This window comes from Cheilinus undulatus, linkage group 10 (assembly GCF_018320785.1).
Source record: "Cheilinus undulatus linkage group 10, ASM1832078v1, whole genome shotgun sequence".
In the NCBI taxonomy this organism is placed as follows: domain Eukaryota; kingdom Metazoa; phylum Chordata; class Actinopteri; order Labriformes; family Labridae; genus Cheilinus; species Cheilinus undulatus.
Genome location: NC_054874.1, coordinates 24053163 through 24073873, shown reverse-complemented (window position 1 = coordinate 24073873; position 20711 = coordinate 24053163). Strand labels below are relative to the sequence as shown.

Here is a 20711-nt window from a genome sequence, read left to right as displayed (position 1 = left end):
ACTCACATCTTAGCAAGTGTATTGAATATTATTTAAAAATTATTCTCTGGATTTATCAGGGCTTAAAATAAGAATGAGATAACCTGACATGCCAGATCTGGAAAACCTTCAATACTAACTGTCTTGGAAAGGGCAGAGGCTTTGAAAAAAAAACCCCAGAGGATGATTGGATGATCGTTCTGTCTGTCACATCTTTTCCAGCCAATCTGAGCAACAAAACACATTACATAGCTGTGACTGAGGTGCGCATGCGCAGCTACCAAGGAATAACGCAAACCATGGCAACTATAGACATGTCAGTACTTGACTTTTGTCATTTTTGAAAAGAAAACAACTCACTGCTGTTCTGATAAAACTGGTGCTTTAGCAGCATCCATGCTAATCTCTTCGGCCATAATTGCACCGGCCTCTTGTTGCTGCTTGCTTACGTCATGACTCCGCCGTGCCCAAAAGTACTGCCCCTGGTTGCTGATTGGTCCTGTCACTTTCTAACCGGTCCCAAACGGTTCAGACAGGAGCTTTGCAAGATGGATTCACCAGTGAGAGACAAGGAAATGGGTGTATCCATCTGCTTTGCAAGGTTGAGAATGAGAAATTTTGACCAGAAACTGGATAAATTCACTGTCTAAGATCTGAGTTTTTGCAGCATATAGTTCGTCTAAAGTGCATGGAGAGGGCAAAGTCTGTTACAAGGTGCAAAAGTGTCTTTGGGTGTGAGAGGCACCATCCTGTCATCCACTTTTCCTTTTAAAGCCAGTAGGCACACTGCATCTGCTTCAATTTTTTATATGGAGAAGGTTTGCTGTTTCTGAACAGCCTCTTCCCTTCTCTTCTCCCCATATACAGGTATATCTCAAACAATTAAAATATCATGAAAAAGTCACTTGTCACTCAAGTTAGAAAGTGAAACCCATTTATTAAATAGACTTATTACACAGAGTTAAATATTTTAAGCCGTTATTTCTTGAAATGTTGAGGATTATGGCTTACAGATAATTAAACTGAAAATTCAGTGTCTCAGAAAATTAGAATATTACATAAGATCAATTAAAAAAAAGGATATTTTAAACAGAAATGTCAGGCTTCTGAAAAGTATGTTCATTTCTATGCACTCAATACTTGGTTGGGCCTCCTTTTGCATGAATTACTGCATCAATGCGGTGTGGCATGGAGGCGATCAGCCTGTGGCACTACTCAGGTGTAATAGAAGCCCAGGTTGCTTTGATAGTAGCCTTCAGGTCATCTACATTGTTGGATCTGGTGTGTCTCATTTTCCTCTTGACAAACCCCATACATTCTCTGTGGGGTTCAGGTCAGGTCAGTTTGCTGGCCAATCAAGCACAGTAACACCATGGGCATTGAACCAGCTTTTGGTACCTTTGGCAGTGTGGGCAGGTGCCAAGTCCTGCTGGAAAATGAAATCAGCATCTCCATAAAGCTTGTCAGCAGAAGGAAGCATGAAGTGCTCTAAAATGTCCTGGTAGATGGCTGCGTTGACTGTGGACTCCAGAAAACACAGTGGACCAACACCAGCAGATGCCATGGCAGCCCAAATCATCACTGACTGTGGAAACTTCACACTGGACTTCAAGACTTCACTGAATAACCAGCTTCTTTAGCAATGACCTTTTGTGGCTTACCCACCTTGTGGAGGGTGTCAGTGACTGTCTTCTGGACATGATTGTGTAGCCTACTGACCCAGACTGAGAGACCATTTCAAGGCTCAGGAAACCTTTGCAGGTGTTTTGAGTTCATTAGCTGATTAGGGTGCAACACCATGACTTTCCAATATTGCACTTTTTGATCTTATATTCTAATTTTCTGAGACACTAAATTGTGGGTTTTCATTATCTGTAAGCCATAATCATTAAAATTTCAAAAAATAAAGGCTTGAAATATGCCACTCTATGTGTAATGAGTCTATATAATATATGGGTTTCACTTTCTAAAACGAGTGACAAAAATATTGAACTTTTTCATGATATTCAAACTTTTTGAGATGTACCTGTACATGAAGTAACACAAAGGCCACAGTGTTAAATTCAGCAATATGCAGTTTTATCCACTCCATATCTACATTATTTTTATATTTCCATGTTAGAGAAGAAGTGAAGTATTTATGCACAAAGCACAGCATCAAAGCTTCATTGTTTTTTATGTAATAACATGAAGTAATTTATTCAGTAGGGATGTAATGACTGGCTCAATGCACAGTACAACATGCACACCATTGGTTTGTATATTACAGAAGGCCTAATTCATTTTGTGCTTTGTAAGGGTCGAAGGATGGCTGTGTCTGACTGGTGGACTGGTCCAGCAAAAGCTCCCCAAGAGGAAGTAGGCTCAGAAGGAGGTACAGCATGTTCCTGCCACAGTGTTATCACTAAAACTGCAGCACAGCTTCCAAACAACACGCCACATCACAAAATGTATATAAGCTGCAGTCTGTCTTTGAAATCTCCCAAAGTGAAAAAAGGTTTGAATAATCCTCCTGCTTGATGATTTTAATTTCATTTGGAAAAGTTTACAACATGTGATTTCTGTGCAGCCGTGTTGCTCTAGTAGTACTATCTGTTTTCATGGTATGAAGTCTGTGCATCTACTGGCTGTAATACGGTAGTTGAGCTCTTATGCCCGTTTCAGACTGGGAGCGTGTTTTGCTGCTTGCGTGTGTCGCATGTGTCACGCGTGTCAGCTCCAGCTCCTCCCGGTGCGGCTTTCACACAGGGCGCGAGTTTGCTGCGTGTCAGCCACATTTTCCTGCTCTCAAAGCCCTGTCCTTCTTCACGAGTTTTACCTGAATAAACCCCCCATAAGCTTATTGATTCAGCATATTGAGGAAGTTTGTCGGGAACTATTCAAAACAAAAGCATTCTGTACAAGTGAATGAAGTTTCTCTACAGAAATACTAAACCAGGCTTTTAATTTGAAAAGCACAAACCAGAAAAGCATTCATAGGTGTTTTATCTTTCCTGTGACATATTCTACCAGTGTGGGGACATAACGCTTCACTAATAGTTGCTCTTTAGGGATCAACTTTATAAAATAGGCGCATTTAAGCTTGTGGCCTTCCTCAGGGTTATCGAGAAACACATTGTTAACATATTCTATGTGCATATTTGCCACAACGATGTAAATATGGCTCTCCATTTATCATTTCCTGTCTAATATGGTCCGCGGCCAAACGTGGTGCACGGAAAAAATAGGCGAGACTTCGAATCTCTCAACCGTCCGCGCCTGAGCCGGGCATACCAGCCACGAGAGACGTGGTGCACATGCAGGCAGTCTGAAAGCCCTGACTTGTTAACATGCAATCAAACTGAAAATCTACGCGTCGCGGTCAAGACGCGCGCGTCACGCTCCCAGTCTGAAACGGGCTTTAGCCTGCAGTGATGAGACAGACTCAGAGCCTGCAGGTTGCTCTGCCCTCCTCCACCTTCACCTGTTGTCCTTATGGAGGACTGCTTGCATTCATGATGATGCACAATGCTTGCTGCTAGCAAAGCTTAACCTCCTCCACCCCAACCTCCTCCTTTATAGCATAAAAGTTGTGGCACCCTCATATTGAGACTCATGTTACTACATAATAATTGCTTTTGAACTAACTAAACTAATTATTTTCCACTGTTCAAGCTACTCCTTTGTGTTAAAAGTAAAATACTCTCCAAAACTGAAACCTTCTGCTTATTCCTCATTAGACATTAGCACCATATCACTTCTAATCTTTTGCTTCCTACTAGTAACACTCATGCCTCTTCTCATAGTGCCTAATTTGTGCACACAGCTGCCTCCCTTCATATCAATACAAATGTATTAAAATTCAGTCCATCATTAATGATTCATACTATATTTTCTATTTGGGGAGCACAACCTCGTACAACTCTTTATCTTCATGCTGCATCTGCCCATCTAGCCCACTTACTTCATCTTCTTCCCTCTCTGTGTTGATCTGGGCCACTCCCAGTCGGTAGAGAGCATCCCTGATCACCACCTCCCCAGGCTGACAGGCCTTTACCACCTGGTTGATCTGCTGACTCACAATGTCCCTGCTTCTGAGGAAATCCACCAATCGGTTGTAAAGGTAGTAATAAGCTGTGTTGTTGAAAAGCACAAACTGCTGCCGTATGTGACTCACTGAGGAGCCCTCTTCTGATTTCTCCTCACAGTCATTCTCATCCACGTCCATCTCTGCTTCATTCTCATCTTTTCCAGTTATCTTTTCTTTCAACAGCTCATCCACCAAGCTGACGAAAGGCTCCAGATCTCTGCAGAGCACCATTGAGTGGTGCTCTGCAGGCATCTTGGCTACTCCTGGGGGGTGAACCAGCCAGCAACAGGACGATTTGGTAACAGGGTGAACTTGCTGGTTGTCCGCCACCATTGAAAGGTCAGCACTGTAGGGCTGTTCTTGTAGCTCTGCACAGGAAACCAACTAAAGAAAGATGGTGAAAGGGTGTCATCAAAGAAGCAAAAAGCAGCGAATGTGAAGGCCTAATTTCCATAACTAACCTCTGGCTTTTCAAAAGGGTCAGAGAAGCAGCCTTGGTTCCTGCCCCACATCTGGGTTGCCAGTTCTGGGTACTGCATGTCAGCACAGAGCGCCACCTGACGGGCACAGTCACTCACATAGACAGGGGGCCAGTAGCGGGAGGACAGCAACAGATCTACATGGTCTCGAGCTGTTTCTCTTCTCACCAAGTACTTAGAGCCACACACCACCTGGACACAGAAACAGAGGAAGTAATGTTGAAACAGTTTCCAGAGAGAATTTAACAGAGAACATTATGGTTTCATTTCTTAAACCGGGTTCCAAATTATTATAAAAATTGGATTTTTGTGCCATAAACATTCAATTTTTTGTGTTTCAATTAAACTCATGGGTGGTATTGTGTCTCAGGACTCTTTAGGTCACTCTAATCAATCTCAGACACCTGTGATAATTATTTTGCCAGGTGAGCCCAATTAAAGGAAAACTACTTAAGAAGGATGTTCCATGTTATTAAGCAGGCCACAGGTTTCAAGTAATATTTGAAAGACAAAAGATTTCTTTGCTGCTGAAAAGCGATCATGCAGATAAAGGCATAATGAGGAAGGTTTCTGCCGGACAAGAGATTAAGAGAGCAGCTGCTGAAATGCCATTACAAAGCAGCAAACAGATCCTCCAGAAGCTTGCAGTCATGCATAAACCTACTATTCGGCCACCCTAACCAATGCTCACAAGCAGAAACGGTTGCAGTGGGCCCAGAAATACATGAAGACTCGTTTTTCAAACAGTCTTGTTAAATGATGAGTTCCGTGCAACCCTGGATGGTCCAGATAGAGGAGTAGTGGGTGGTTGGTGGATGGCCACCATGTCCCATCAAGGCTGCAACATCAGCAAGGAGGTGGCGGAGTCATGTTTTGGGCCAGAATCATGGGGGGAGAGCTTGTAGGCCCTTTAGGGTCCTTGACAGTGTTAAAATGACCTCAGCAAAGTATACAGAGTTTCTAACTGAGCACTCTCTTCCATGGTACAAAAAGAAGAACCGTGCCTTCCATAGCGAAATGATCTTCATGCATGACAATGCACCATCTCATGCTGCAAAGAATACCTCTGTTTCACTGGCTGCTATGGGCATAAAAGGAGAGAAACTCATGGTGTGGTCCCCATCCTTCACTGACCTCAACCATATTGAGAACCTTCGGAGCATCCTCAAGCAAAAGATCTATGAGGGTGGGAGGCAGTTCACACCAAAAAAAGCAGTTCTGGGAGGATATTCTGACATCTTGCAAAGAAATTCAAGCATAAAATCTCCAAAAACTCACAAGTTCAATGGATGCAAGAATTGTGAGATGATATCAAAGAAGGGGTCCTATGTTAGCATGTAACTTGGCCTTTTTAGTTGTTTTTGATTAAAATATCTTTTGATTTCAGTAAATATGACCTCCTAATGCTGCAAATTCAGCAAATGACTGATTTGAGTTCTTCACAACCTAAAAAAAAAGTTTTAAAAATCTGTTGTGCATAATAATTTGGAACTGTGCATTTTGAGTTTTTTCATTTTTGAAAAAAAAAAAAGTTAATATTGGAAGTTTTTTTTCAATAAAATTAGAATTATACTCTAACAGTTGATGACTTGAAAATTATACTGACTGTCATTTGTATTGATTATTTAGGAAAATATCATTTGCATAATAATTTGGAATTCGGTGTACATTGTTTTTTGTTTTTTCTCAAAGGCTTAATTTAATTGGTTTAATTCCGCACATATTTGGAAGACTTACCTTGTGTGGGCAGACCTTGGACAGCTTGCCGGCGGTACGGTGAGAAGGGGGCTGCGGGGCTGTCGAGAGGCCACTATGAACATGTGTGTACAAAGAGATGAGGGAGGCCAACAGCTTATCCTGACACATGGAGATAGAGAGAAGGATTTAATTGAAACATACTTCAACACTGATATAAGTTAGAGTACACAAATGAATGCAGTAGGCTTTGTGGAAAAATATACAGTGCTTAACAAATTTATTAGACCACCTGTCATATTTGTCTCAGAGACCATCCAGCATCGTGAAGTGCCTTAATACAGACTCTTTCATTTTCAGTGAGCTCTCCACGTTTTACCATTTTGAACAAGAATGAGGAATTTCAAACTGAATTCACCTTTTTATATCCAAATTTGAGCCAGCTCACTGGGCTTCTCTGACAAGTCAGAAATTAATCAAGCATAACATTCAACCACTAAAACTAATTTTTCTGTTCAGGAATGCAAGTAAATAACTATAATTTGACATATTAATCAAGAAATAATAATGTGCTTTACTATTTTTCCAGTTTTTTTGTACATCAGTAAATTTGAAAATTCATGGATCACAATAATAATTATATTTTAGCATTAAAAATATCATTTGGGTTAAAGAGCTTCTACATATTGGTGTATTAACCATTGCAGAAACATAAAAAATGAGTTTGGTGATTACCAGTGCTGTTAGTTTGGGGCAGCTGTGGCATAAACCTTACTTTGGGTGGTGGTCTAATAAATTTGTTAAGTACTGAATTCACCTAAAGGTGTTATGTAAATCAACCCCCAAGAAAAGTCTGAGGCAGATTCATGAAACCGTTCTTGGCATCTGTCTTCTTAAATATATGAGTGCTATGTCCTGGTAAAGTTGTTTTATTCTAAATTAGCAAAGGGCACATCTAATGCCCACTTATCATTTGCTGGAATATCAGCTCTGAAATGTGTGTATCCTTTTCTAAATTCCAGTTAGAAAACTTTGCAGTATTTCAGGATCTTCCTAAAGCCTGCACAAGTGAAACAAATTGCTTCCTAAGAACAATAGTCTGCTGAAATACCCTCAAGTCCCACACAACCACAGTTTGTAAAGGGGTGTGAGAGTGAGTGGGGGGTCCTGTTAATTAGACCGTAAAGTTATCACATGACCAGCACATTTACTCAAAAAATAACAACCATTTCTTGGTTGTACTTATTGGTCATCATGTTTATTCCCAGTCATTTAAACAAAACTGCCACATCATGTGCGCTCAATCAGCACAGGGAGGGTCTCTGATTCTCTTTCTCTCTTACACACACACAAACCTTAGAAGTGCCTGGGGCTACACTGGCCCCACAGCAGTCCAGCATTGTTCTCAGCTCGTCCTCACTGTGCTCTTCAATCTTGTCAAGCCTCAGCTGACCGTCATGAATGAGACGAACTAGAATAGATGGATCTCCTGAAGAAAGAGAATGAAAGCACAGATTTTAAGAAATATGTTTACAGGTTCTGAAGGGGCCATTGGAGCCAAAATGAACTTGTTCATAGCTATGCATGACTACAAAATCATGAACAGAGCTACTAATAGAGATGATTAAATAACTTAAATCAGTTCTGCATGGTAGGAAAGATGAATGTGAAACATTAACTTAGAAATATTGGAAACTACAGCCTTTTTATAAAAATTCAGTCATTATATCATCATTATCTAACCATAACGGACATTATTTTTTCCAAGTAATCGTTTTTTTCCATTCCCTTGTATATGACGTGAATTCTCTTTAAAATTTGTTTTGAACCTAGATCAAAACAACTTTCTGTAATTTTCCACATGTAAGATCAATATTCCCCACTGAAAATTTCCTTGATATAAGATCAACTCAGCAGTAATTTGGAAGAGCGATTTACCCAACGGCTGCTGTGCAGGTGCCTGGACTTTGTCCTTCTCTGTATTGATGACGGTGGCACTCCTCATTAGTGGGGGAATAAAGGGTGCGATGATAGACGCATCAACACGTGTGATGGAGATATCAGAGGGGAAAGCTGCCTGCTCGATGGCCTCGCTTTCCATGGTCAGCCAGAAGTCGTCCACGTGTACTTCATCTGAGAGAGAATACTCGGGCCAGGTGAACTGTGGTTAGAGCAAAGTATGGAAAGAGTTCACTACAGCATCTTTAAAGTCAATGAGGTTTAAACATCCAAACAAATCTAAACATATTTTCAAACTATTATTTTTCCTGATCAGTCTTTCACCTCCACATTCCTGAGCTCCAGTACATTGTTCATGTATCTTTGTGCAATCTCCAGTTTAGGGGCAACACCACAAATGCCGCAGATCATATCATTGTAATCCCGCACTGTCAGACACTCGAAGGCCCAGTATCCACTCAGGAAGAGCTCCTGAATTTGGGATAACTCCTCAGGACTCATCGTGTGGACTGATGAAAAGAAGGAATACATGATGATAATAGCACATGGAACAGAATATAACAGAATTCAAATGTCCATGAAACAAATCAAAAAGTAGCAGGATTCATATATGGGGCTTGTGCCTTCCTGATTCCTTTTCTTTTTTTTTTTTTTTGCATATTTGTCACATTTAAACGTTTCAGATCACCAAATATCTTTAAATAAACAAAGTTCTGGGTTCTTTTGTAAACCCCTGGATTAACTGTCGATGTCAGCCATTACTAGAAAGGTCCAGCACTGTTCTAGGTTTTCTCCATTTGTGGATAATGACTCTCACTGTGATTCGCAAAGCCTGAGAAATGGCTTTTTAACCATTCCCAAACTGCTAAATGTCAATGACTTTGTTTCTCATCTGCTCTTGAAATTCTATAGATGTGTTGCTTTTTGAGATCTTTAAGCCTTCTTCACTCTGTCAGACAGGTTCTATTAAAGGGATTTCTTGATTCAACTGGTCTGGCAGTAATCAGGCCTGGGTCTGGCTGGTGAAACTGAAATTGAACTCAGCTTTCCAAAAATTCATAAAATGTTGTTAATCACAGTTAATTCATAATTTCCCTGGGGCAATTGCTTTTTTTACATAGAGACAGGTAGGTTTGGGTGGCAAATTCCTTCAGTAAATACAATAATAATTTTAAAAAATGTGTTTTGGATTTACTCAGATTATCTTCGTATAATATTAAAGATTGTTTGATGATCTGCAACATTTAACTGTGACGAGTATGTTAAAAAAACAAATCAGGAATGGGGTCACAGCACTATATGTAGAGTTAAATCCAGTGGTTACCCGGGTGGTTTGGGATGTGGTCTAGTATGGTCTTGGCTGCCTCAGATGGGGGTTTTCCCAGTTTGATACTCGCCCTGATCTTTAGGAACAGATCGATACTAACCAGCAGTCTGTTCCCAACATTGAACAAACCTGTTAAAAAAGATAAGCATTTTAATTCACAGAGGAAGCTGGTGAGATCATGTCCCTGTTTAGTCTTCTTGACGGGACAACGCTGGGATCATGAATATACAAGCATTTTATCCATGTAGTCTCTGCACAAAAATAAAAGCTGCATGAAGGAATCAGCTTCATAATGTCTTCCTGATGCAGAAAAAAAATGGTTCTTCACAATGAGGACAGTTTTTGTATTTGATACAAAAAATCTGAATGAACTGACACTTTCTTTCCAGCTAACAAAGCCGCTACAGAAATACCAGGATAAAACTATTCTTCAAATAAAAATGAGTTGTACTTCATCACTAAAAATATAAACATTTGAAAACATGTTGTTACTTAATGATTCTTAGCAGAAAATGCTGTAACACTTTATTTTAGCCATCCCCAATCATCTAGTAATTACCTAGTAATTTTGGCCTAAATACATAGTTATTATATAGTAATAAGTTTAATTATCTAGTAATTACATAATAATTTTGGCGTAAATACATAGTAATTATATAGTAATATGTTTACTTATCTAGTAATAACCTAGTAATTTCAGAGTAAATACATAGTAGTTATATAGTTTTAAGTTTAATTATGTAGTAATTTCTTAAGATGAGGTGGTCATTACAAGTATTAACTTGGAAATATGGCGATATTAAGGAAGTATTTACTTAGTGGAGATGTAACAATTATCAAGTAATTCCTTATAATATTGTGGCATATCTCCAGCAATTAAGCTGTATTTTACCAAGTAATGTCTTAGAAACAAAATGATAATTTTCTATATAAAATGCTTGATAATTTCCAGGTTTTTCTTTAAATTTGCCCACCAAAATAAAGTGAGTCCTTTCTATCTATTACTAGAGACATAATTAATATTACTATATTTCAGAGTTATTACTTGATAAAATTCCGAGTTATTACTAGGTAATTAGCATTCATCTTGAGAAATCACTAGATAATTATACTTATTAATATAAAATTACTATGTAATTACTTGGTAATTAGGGCCCACTAAAATAAAGTGGTACTGAAAATGCTGCATAAAAATGGAAAGAAATTCTACTTGAACAGGGCATGTTTTATGTTCATTTTTTATTTGGTATATCAGCAAAATAAAAATTGTAACAAAGGAAAGCCTAATCAGCTATTTTGTTGTACTTGTGTTTGTATATTAAGATGGGAGGAATAACATCTGCATGGGAGTGAGGTGAAAAGGCTCAGAACAACCCCTGCTGACATTATGTGTCATAAACCCTGCTTCCTCACTGATGGGGTATGTGCAAAACTATAAACTCTTTCCTGATAGATGAAAAAGCAGTTATGAGGCTGTGATATGGCTCTCTTGACAAATGTGGCCCTTTGCAGCATTCTCAGCAAAAAGAGGAGTAAACACAACAATACAGTCATTGAGTATGAATGTCTGCTTCAAGCTGAAGCAGGGATCTGCTGTGCAGAGAGACCCGAGGACTCTTTGATGTTTCATCAATCAGTTAAATGTGTGCTTTGATTAGCAAGAGGGGCATGGCATCAACTCTGAGGTTCCACCAGCCAGTGCACTTCTGTGCATTTCTTGGCTCCAGCTGATGTCTCCAAAGCAATACGCAAACTTCATGAAGGGAGTATTGTGACCTCCTTTACACACAGTGGGAGGAGTTGGATATACTAGTCCATACAGATAGAAAGTCACTGTGTCCCAAGTGAAATCATACTAAAACAATATATTGGAGTGAGCATTGTATTTCAACAATCATAAAAACAGCAGTGATAACAAACAACGAACCAACATCATGAAATGGTGCTTTTCAACAGAGGGAACTTCCCCAGGAACTAAGGGACCATGAGGGAGTCTGCTTTTTAACTTTAGGAACCAGGGTCTAATTTTAAGTAATCTCTGCTAAGGGGGCACTACTTTCCAAACACCCAGGAACTATGGAGGATGGGGCTGCAGTGCCAAACATTTCCTATTGGTCACCAAATCAACAACTGCCTGGGACTCTTAGATGACCAATCAGATCATGAAATTCTAATGATAAAAAAGCTTACTTTTCTCTCTGGCTCAAGTCAGTTTTAGGCCCAAAGAAGCCCTTAAGAGGAAGGACAACATTTCTTTAGTAACCTTAACCAAGTCCAATTAATCTATTTGGATATCAATGGACTGGATGAATGAGAACCTACACTAGCATTTGATAAGATTGCAGTTTTACTTTATAGATTATAGGTCCAGGTCGTTTATTGCAGTATATCCAAATGTAAATAAAAAGTGTTTATGACAGAAAATACAGGTTTTGTTTAAGAAATCTGCCAACTTCATTTTTACTTTGTCTTCCTGAATCCTGGCTGTGTCAAGATTCCTGTTTTGCATAATCTTCCAAGGACTTTAGTCCCGTTTTGAAACACACACAAAAGGTGACCAAAGGAAACGTTTAGTTCCTTAAAGAGAAGTTCCTCAAACTAAAAGTTCCTGGTGCTTGTGGTCAAAAGTACCTACAATGTGATCATTTGATTAAAAAGGAGCTGCACAATGCACAAGTTGTATTACTGCTTACCTGGATGCAGGTCAGTGAAGCTGTGCAAAGCTAGACACATGAGGTTGAGACACACCTTGAGCTGGAGTGTGGCTGTCTGGATCAGCGTCTCAGTGAGAAGCCAGCAGACCTCTTGTCCTGCAACAGAACTGGGATATACAAATAAAAAAAAACATAAGAGGAAAAGCTGGGATTGAGAATGTTTTTTAATGTTAATTGAATACAGCCCTGATTCCAAAAAAAGTTGGGGCACTGTGTAAAATGTAAATAAACCGGAACACAAACAACATGTCAGGTGCTAAAACGAAGACATTTTAAAATTTCATAAAAAAATATTAGCTCATTTTGAATTTGATGGCAGCAACACATCACAAAAAGTAAGGACAGGCCTATATTTACAAACAATAGTCTGTAAGCTGGAGTTTTGATAGACGAATGCTGTCCCTTTCTTGTCAGATTCTAGCTCTTCAATAGTCCTGGTAAAAGGTCTGGACACCAGGAATGCCAGTTCAGCAGCAGAAAGAATTTTAGAATTTGATTCACCTGGCCACAGAACAGTTTTCCATTTTGCCTCAGTCCATTTAAAATGAGCTTTGGCCCAGAGAAGATGAAATGTTTCTCAATTGTGTTCACAGGGATTTCTGGAGGTGTTCGTGAGCCCATGCAGTGATTTCCAGTTCAGAATCATGCCTCTTTTTAATGCAGAGTCACCTGGGGGCCTTCAGATCACAATCATCCAATATTTACCTTCAGATTTGTCCCTTAGGCACAGAGATTTTTCCAGATTCTCTGAATCGCTTGATGACATAATGTAGTGTAGATGGTGGGATAGTCTGCCATTTTTTTTAAATGCCCAATGAGGACAATTTTTCTGAAACTGTTCAACAATTTTTAGACATAGTTTTTCACAGATCCGTGAACCTCTGCCCATCTTTTCCTCTGAGAGACTCCGCTTCTCTAAAATGTTCCTTTTATACCCAGTCATGTTAATGGTCTGTTGCCAATTAACCTAATTGGTTGAAAAATGCTCCTCCAGCTGTTTTTCACGACTACCACTTACTTTTCCAGCCTTTTGTTGCCTCATCAGAACTTTTCTGAGATATGTTGCTGCTATCAAATTTGAAATGAGTTAATATTTTTCATGAAATGGCTTTAAACATATGACTTGTTGCTTATCTATTATTGTCAATAAAGTAATATATGGGTTTATGAGATCTGCAAATCATCACATTCTGTTTTTAATTTAACTTTTTCACAGCGCCCCAACTTTTTGTCGTGAAATTAATCAAAGTAATGAAGATAATGAGGGGGGAAAAGAGTAAGCAGTAAACACTGACAGCTTCACTTGTTTTCCACCTTCTTACCCCTGGCCTCCTTTGAAGAGTGGGTAGTTACACAGCCCACAGTGAGTGGCTGCCGATTCATAGAACTGAGGCCACCCAGACTGGACCAGTGTCTCTGTCTCAATGTTGCTCCCTTGCTCCTGCTCTTTTGGTTGGACCAAGACGATCTGGAGACTGTTGAGCTCCTGGATGAGGTTTAAAGTGTCTTGGAGCTCTGTCTCGTTCTCTGGAATCTGTAGGGAGCGCTGCAGTAATTGCACAGTGTTTTGACGCTGGATGTCCTTCTGCGCAGGACTCAGGGACTGGTGTGGATTAAGCAGGGACCCAGACTGAGAAAGGAAGATTTATTAGATAATTTTATCCAGATTTTTTGGTTGTTTGATAAGCCTGAGTACTTCATTGTTACAGCTAAGAGATGAGTGGGTCAAAAGACAGCAAAGGCCTGATGTTATCAGATTTTCAATTTATGGGTATTAGGCTTTAACTGCTCAGTAATGCCAGGATGGGAAGACGGTCAAGAGGTCAATACTTTGTGCACTTAAGAAGAATCTGGAGGACATAAGCTTTTACCTTTTTTCCTTTAATGTTCTTCTGGATGAGCTCACAGCCACATTTAGGGCACAATGCAGGTTTATGTCTGTTCTTATACATGTAGTCACAGGACAGATTCTTACATCGACCCCTGCCTCTTGCTGTGGATAATCCCAAATCCTAAAATTATAAAAAGGTGCAAGAGTTATCCACAAATCAAGAAATGGGGGCTTTCCAGAAGGAGAGCATTAAAGTTGCAAAGAGAATATTGTTATACTGACAAAGCTGGAGACAGTGGGTTGTTTAAAAGGCACTACTGAGAGGATATTAACTCTCTTATCAGCTGATAAAGTCCCAGACTGGCCTCCATCTAAAGGGACAGGAGAATTCTGTGGAAAGATATGCAAAAAATCAGGATATTGCTGTTTCCATGTATACAGGTTTACCAATATTTTTGTTGCGTATGTTCTAACCTGCTTGGCTGTGGCTGATGGGATGATCTGACCGAGCTGCTTTAAAGTGTTGGGTTTGAGACCCGAGAAAGCTTCTCGAGGCACTGTGGGTAGAAATACAATCGCATCAAATGAGAGTAGAAACCTAAGGAAGTCACCCAACATACTTTCTCTCTGTGATGACAGGCTCTTCTGTGAATCCTTAGATATAATAGTTAATTAACATAAGCGCACAGTTTACATTTAATAAAGTGGGAATGAAATCAAATGGTACCAGTAGATGGTTTATTGTTGTTAGCACTGTGAAGTTTTCCTTTGTCAGGGGGGACAGTTATGATCTGGAACAAAGTACGACCTAAAGACACAAACAGAAACCAATGTGTTAATATTTTAAAATATATTTTAACTCTAATGACAAAGAAGGACCAATGTGCTAAAGGTTTTCTCTTACCTGTGTGACAAGCGGGGAGGATGGGTCTCACGGGCCTCTTTTGAACCACTGCATTGCTTCTCTCTTGACTTCGGCCTACTGCACTTTTAGTATTGTCTTTCAGCTCTCTATTAAATGGCAGAGAAAGTATATCAAGAGATCTACAAGCTGAAACTCATGTTTTTATGTTAACTTAAGTTTATCTTGCACTTCTTTATAGTTCAAAGTTTGTGCATTTGCCCTTCATTCAAACAAATCTAAATAATGAGTATATTTATGACAAATGCATGTAGCTAATGTTTGTCCTTCACTAAAAATCAGCACCAATCTTTCATTTTTTTCGGTAAATCATTACAGTTCACATGGTAAAATATCATTTGGTTTCACGTGACAAACAAAACTTTCCTTTCATGTAAAGGTTGACAGTTAACCAGAGACATGAATGCTCACTTTAATTGTTCCAGCTCCTTGGTACTGCTGCCCTCTGTTGGCTCTCTAGGTGAAACTGCATCCTGCTTTCTAGAGCAGTGCTGAGCTAGTCCTTCTTTTTTACTCTCATTGGTGTTTGTTTTTTTGACATCTGAATTCCCCGCCTTAGCATGCTGAAGTGTTGGCTTTGATGCAGCTTCTCTCTCTTGGGTCTTCTTTGACTGATATATAATAAAATGTTTGTTTAAATTCTGGTTATACAAGTGCAATCATGTAACATTTAAAAGTACTGAGGCTCTGTTTAAAAAGAAAAATATCAACCATAAAAGACAAGTTAAAAAAATGAATAGCACATAATAATAGCGTGTAGAAGGGGTGAAACAAAAAACAAGTGTCCTGAAAAAATAAAACATTCACTGGAAAAAAATTATGTTTGAGAAGACAGACATTTGTTGCATTAAGAAACTATAAACTAAACAAAAAAGTAAGGAAATTTGAGATTGGGAGATTATTTCTTGTTCTTAAAAGGACATCTAAGAAATAAATCTTGGAGTTTCCTTACAAATGTGGCACCATTTAAAAGGGAAATAAACCGGATTTACAACTGTATGAGATTCAATTCTAAGCAGCATTGTTACAACAGTGAAATAATCTACCAGACATAAATTTCCTTACTTTTGTAGTAAGCTTACAATTTGAGCACAGAAATATATAAATCAGAAAGAAGTTCATTGACTTTACATATAAGTCATTTTTTCGGCATACTCATTTTAATTATTTTGTATATCTTTTTAAGCTCAAACATCTCTAATTACTCATGTATAGACACTTACAGCAGGTATCCATTTTCCACCCAGGTGACTGCCACATTCAGGGCATGTTGGTGGCTTGTGACGAGTGACATAAACAAACGAGCATCCAGGATTTAGACACCTCCCTCGACCTCTTCTGGTGTAAGTCTTCACAGACTGCAAGAAAGGGAGAAGGTTCGTGACTATATTCTTGTCGAATTATCACATATAATCAGGATTCTTTCATCGAAGTAATTATATTTCTGACTTTCTTTTCTGTATCCAGCGCTTGCGCCTGCCAACATCAGTACTGGCATTTAACAGAAAGAATTATGTGGGTGCTTACCATTTTATATGAAGGTTTGGCACTCTGTTCTATGTTGGCTCCAACAGAGACCATCATCATTGGGCCCACAGAGCCGACAGCTGCCAAAGACTTTGGCTGCAGCACATTCTGCAGTGAGTGACAAATCACTTCACAAAATTAGTTTAAACACATTAATGTGATTAAATGCTGAGCTGCATAGATGTTTACCTAACAAGTTCCACTTCATCCTTTGATGAAAGAAGCAAATTTGAACTGGAATACAAACATTTGAAGCTCACCTGGGTAGGTATAAATGCCACCATCTGTGTAGATTCCCCTTGTATTTGCTGCAACATTGCCCTTCCAAACCCACAGCCAGCAGAACCCTGAGACACAGGCACTTTGGATGAAACAGGCAAGGACAGAGTGCTTGGTTTTTCTTGAGGAGCTGCTGGATTTGTTGCAATATTTGTGTCCTCTTCTGTGTCATCCACAACAATAGTGTGATTAGAAAGTTCATCCTCATCAGCTAGGCCCGGTGTTGTGAATGGCTCTTTGCTTAGAGAGACAGAGGGCAGGACCCCGTCCAGCGGAGAGGTCAGAGAGTCCATGTTCACCTCAGGCTGGGTCCCTCCCAGCTGTTGACTTGAAGAGGAACCTTTGGTCACCAGAACGTAACTGGCTCTGGGGAGGATTTTGCGGAAGCCTGGGAGATGTTTGGATGGGCTATGAGACACCTAAAGGAAAAACACAATTGAGAAAATTGTTTGAAGATATCTGTAGAATCAACTCCATATAACTTCAACATTCTTAACACTTTAAAAGCAAATAAATAAATAAATGATAATGGGAACCATGACATAAAGTGTAAATATCTTAAAAAAAAAGAAAAGCATAAAAATTAGTGGGAATTAAACAATGGCAACACAGCAGTATCACAGTAATCATTTAATCTTAACTATCTTGTTTTCATGATTGTGGGAAGCCAGATCATAATTGAAACTGAAGAAAGATTAAATGCCCAGATCCAGAAAAAAGGTGCTTCATCAAATCTGTTGAGACTCTAGATGCTAATGGGTCACTTCATCCTGGCTTTATCCATAGTTACTGCGGCCAAATGTATTCATTACAAATGAAATCAATCCAATTGATAACCTGAGTGCTCTGTGGTGTGTGATAATAAAGGGCTCTAATGTACTCAAGAGCAAATTGAAACACTCCATCATGAGACACCCTGAAGAACATTGGCTTACTTGACTTCTATTCACTGCCATTGATTCACTGCTAAAGATTTAACTGACAGATCAGTTTGTTAGAATAAATGTTACTGTCAGTGCAGTAAAAACAAAACAAAACAAAACAGGAAAAAAGCAAACAAGTCTTAGCTGTTCAGCTCATCAGGGATTTATTTGGCTTGATTTTATGATCATTTATGTGATCAATAATCTTTGAATTTGTTGTACCAGCTTGCCATTAAACAAAAATCCATTTTCCTAAATCTATAAATAGTATAATTTAACCTTGTTCGCATGAAAAAGATGCAACACAATGTGAAATATGTTATCTGATGGTTCTCGAATTAGAAAGTTTGAATCTAAATACCAATGTATGAGGCTCAAGTGATGTATGGTGCTCATCAAAGACAAAAAAAGTAATGATACATCTTACTGTATCTGTGCCTTCTTTTTCAGACTTCGCCTTTTCAAGATAGTATGCCTTTTCGGCTACACTAAGCCTTTTCCAGCTCTCACTGATGCGCTTGTTGATCTCTGACTGTGGTAGATTTGGTATGTCCTGTTGCATAATTTGATGAACATCAAAGTAGTAGAGCAGATAGGCAGACCTAAGAGACAGAGTGCACATTTGCATTTAGTCCACAGTCATTTCAGACACATTTTTATTTTCTGTTTTTAAGGTTCATCACTGTTTAAAATGGGAATACTTAGTGCATACTTTACCTGGGCTTTTTCGGTTTCTCACCATTGTCTTCTTGCCCTTTGTTCTTCCTCTTTTTTGGTGTAGTTGTCTCGATCTGGCTGTAGCAGCTCTCCACCTCCTCAGTAACTTTCATTACCTCAATCACCTCCATTTTGTCAATGACTTTCTGAGTTCTGGGGTCAACATGATCAAAACAAATTAGAGTTTTTTCCCTGTTTTATTAACTTTTATAAAGGCAGAAGTTTTTTGTTAGTAATAGATGAACTCAGATGAACTTGAGCTACATTTAAAAGCAGCCTGGATGTAATGCTTTAAACGCCCTAAATAACAATAGCAAAATGTAAGAGCCAAGCAGCATTATTCACCATGGCCTTTATGAAAAGAATGGGTTTTCCTAGAGTTCATTATTACACATCTTTGCTGAGGACAGACAGGTGTAAATACTTGGTCTAATGTCAAAAACAGAAGCAGGACTGTGTGACAATGGGCTCATGACAAGAAAGCATAAATGGCCGTTAATGCTTTTGTTAATATTACATATCATGGAAACTTAAACACAAGACTCATGGGGAGTCTAACAGCGATAACATGTTAAAAACACTGGTACAGCCCTGCTTTAAAAGTGGGTTTAATGGCGTGTGTTTATACTGCCTACACAGTCCGTGAGTTATCCAATGAAATGCCTTCTTATTGAAGCCTTACCTACGATTGCCAGAGGCTCCACGAAATGCTCTAAACAACCCTTTAGAAGATCCGGAATAGGTCAGACATTGTGCCGGCGTTGAGTAATGCTGAAGTTTACCTAAATTGTATGTGTAATCAAAAAAATTACGATGCAAAAATGCCTGTAGAGAAGCTTCGTTTCTTCACGACCGAGGGAAAAAAACATGGCGGATTGTTGCCATGGTGTGCAACCAATCGTGTGTGAGAATAAACAAGTCCGGACCAATCATGGAAGACGTTTTTGACACGTGAAAGTAACGCGTGCGTCTCATAGACCTTCATAGAAGGGCCAAAAACGAAGTTAACGTTTTCTAGCGGTTAAAGAAGAATGCTGCACTGTGAAAGCTGCTGTAAAGTGGTTAGCGTCTGGCTTACAAAAAAGCATTGGAAATAGAATTCGAGTGCTCATTTGTTTTTAATAGATATAAACGGACCCGAAGAAATGAGCAATTTTAGAATTAAAACGCAGTCATTGCTGTATGATAAAAACACGAACTGATACTGTCTAGCTGCTGGTTTTGCCTAGTTTTAGAAATAACGTTTTAAAATAGAAAATAAAGGTATTATAATATCATGTCAAAATAACATGACAAACGTTAAAATACCGTGCCATAACCTCAGTTTAAATAAAAAAGTATCCAATATTATGTTATGTCTTAGCAATATTTCCTTTTTATACAGGTTCAGAAAATTGAAGAGGTACTATCTAGAGAGAAAACTGTGAAATCATCATAAAACATTATTATTATCATTTAGTTTAATACTGCTGTTATTCATTTCTTTTGAATTAAGACTTTATCAGTAACACTCCCGGCAGAGCCACTCGTAACTTCTCCCAAGGTGTTACATTTGGAATAACTGCAACATTCTGTTTAGAAATAAATCATTATTTTATTCTAACTAGTTCAAAAATTTGTATTGTTATGCTGAGTCACCTGTTCAATAAAGAAGGGCACTTTTAAAATACCGAGAGTTTCTTGCAAGGTACAATATGCCAGTAACACTAAAAGAGTTCTCTAAAGTTTATGAAGCAATTCCTTCTGGTGAATGCTATTCAAGACTGTTGATTTCACCCCGCCCCTGTTCAGTTGTGATCACTGACCCCGTTTAATCTCCCTTAGGTAAAATATGTTTCTCTGTTTAGAAAGGTAGAAACTCTAAAATCAGAATATTATTTCAACACAATATTATCACTCCTCCCACAGCAACACTTTACTAGAATATTTTTTGTTAGTAATATTGAATGGAAAAATGTTTGGTGTTTATAACAAATGTTTCTACTTACAAATAAAATGATATAAAATGATGATTTCATTCAAACTAATTTATAGATTTTTACCCAGTAAGCGTCTTCTTTCTAAGTTGATAAGAGACTGTATGGGTGGTTCTTTTTGTGAAATGTACCCTGAGACTGTCTCTCGTCTGTTTTGGTCTTGTACTGAAAGATTTTTTTTAGGTCTGTGTCATTGTATGAGTTTTATATTTCTCTATATATTTTTTTATTTTCGTAACTGAAACTTAAAAACTTCTTCAGTCCATGTTTTTGTCACAGTTCATTGTTTCTGTGTCTTTCCAATAAAGCTAAAA

General features: G+C 38.6%; 1 protein-coding gene across 1 annotated transcript; it reads right to left on the bottom strand.

The window, feature by feature from the left end:
• Positions 1 to 1940: 1940 nt before the first annotated feature.
• Positions 1941 to 19737, bottom strand: hmgxb3 (HMG box domain containing 3). The gene is made up of 22 exons (XM_041798193.1): positions 19730 to 19737; positions 19104 to 19265; positions 18422 to 18574; positions 18132 to 18306; positions 16763 to 17200; positions 16503 to 16610; positions 16199 to 16333; positions 15387 to 15586; positions 14958 to 15064; positions 14781 to 14861; positions 14528 to 14610; positions 14336 to 14443; positions 14094 to 14234; positions 13545 to 13852; positions 12202 to 12329; positions 9506 to 9637; positions 8506 to 8690; positions 8161 to 8383; positions 7578 to 7711; positions 6265 to 6384; positions 4510 to 4719; positions 1941 to 4432 (listed from the first exon to the last, which is right to left on the bottom strand). The coding sequence occupies exons 1-22, from the start codon at positions 19735 to 19737 to the stop codon at positions 3854 to 3856; spliced, it is 3918 nt and encodes a 1305-aa protein (XP_041654127.1). The 3' UTR covers positions 1941 to 3853.
• Positions 19738 to 20711: the final 974 nt, after the last annotated feature.

What these genes read in the sequence shown, in the direction of transcription:
- hmgxb3 (XM_041798193.1), bottom strand. An exon ending in CAACAATAAACCATCTACTG is followed by an intron (nt 14,611 to 14,780) that starts GTACCATTTGAT and finishes TTCTACCCACAG; the next exon opens with TGCCTCGAGAAGCTTTCTCG. An exon ending in CTCTTCAAAGGAGGCCAGGG is followed by an intron (nt 12,330 to 13,544) that starts GTAAGAAGGTGG and finishes TGTATATCCCAG; the next exon opens with TTCTGTTGCAGGACAAGAGG.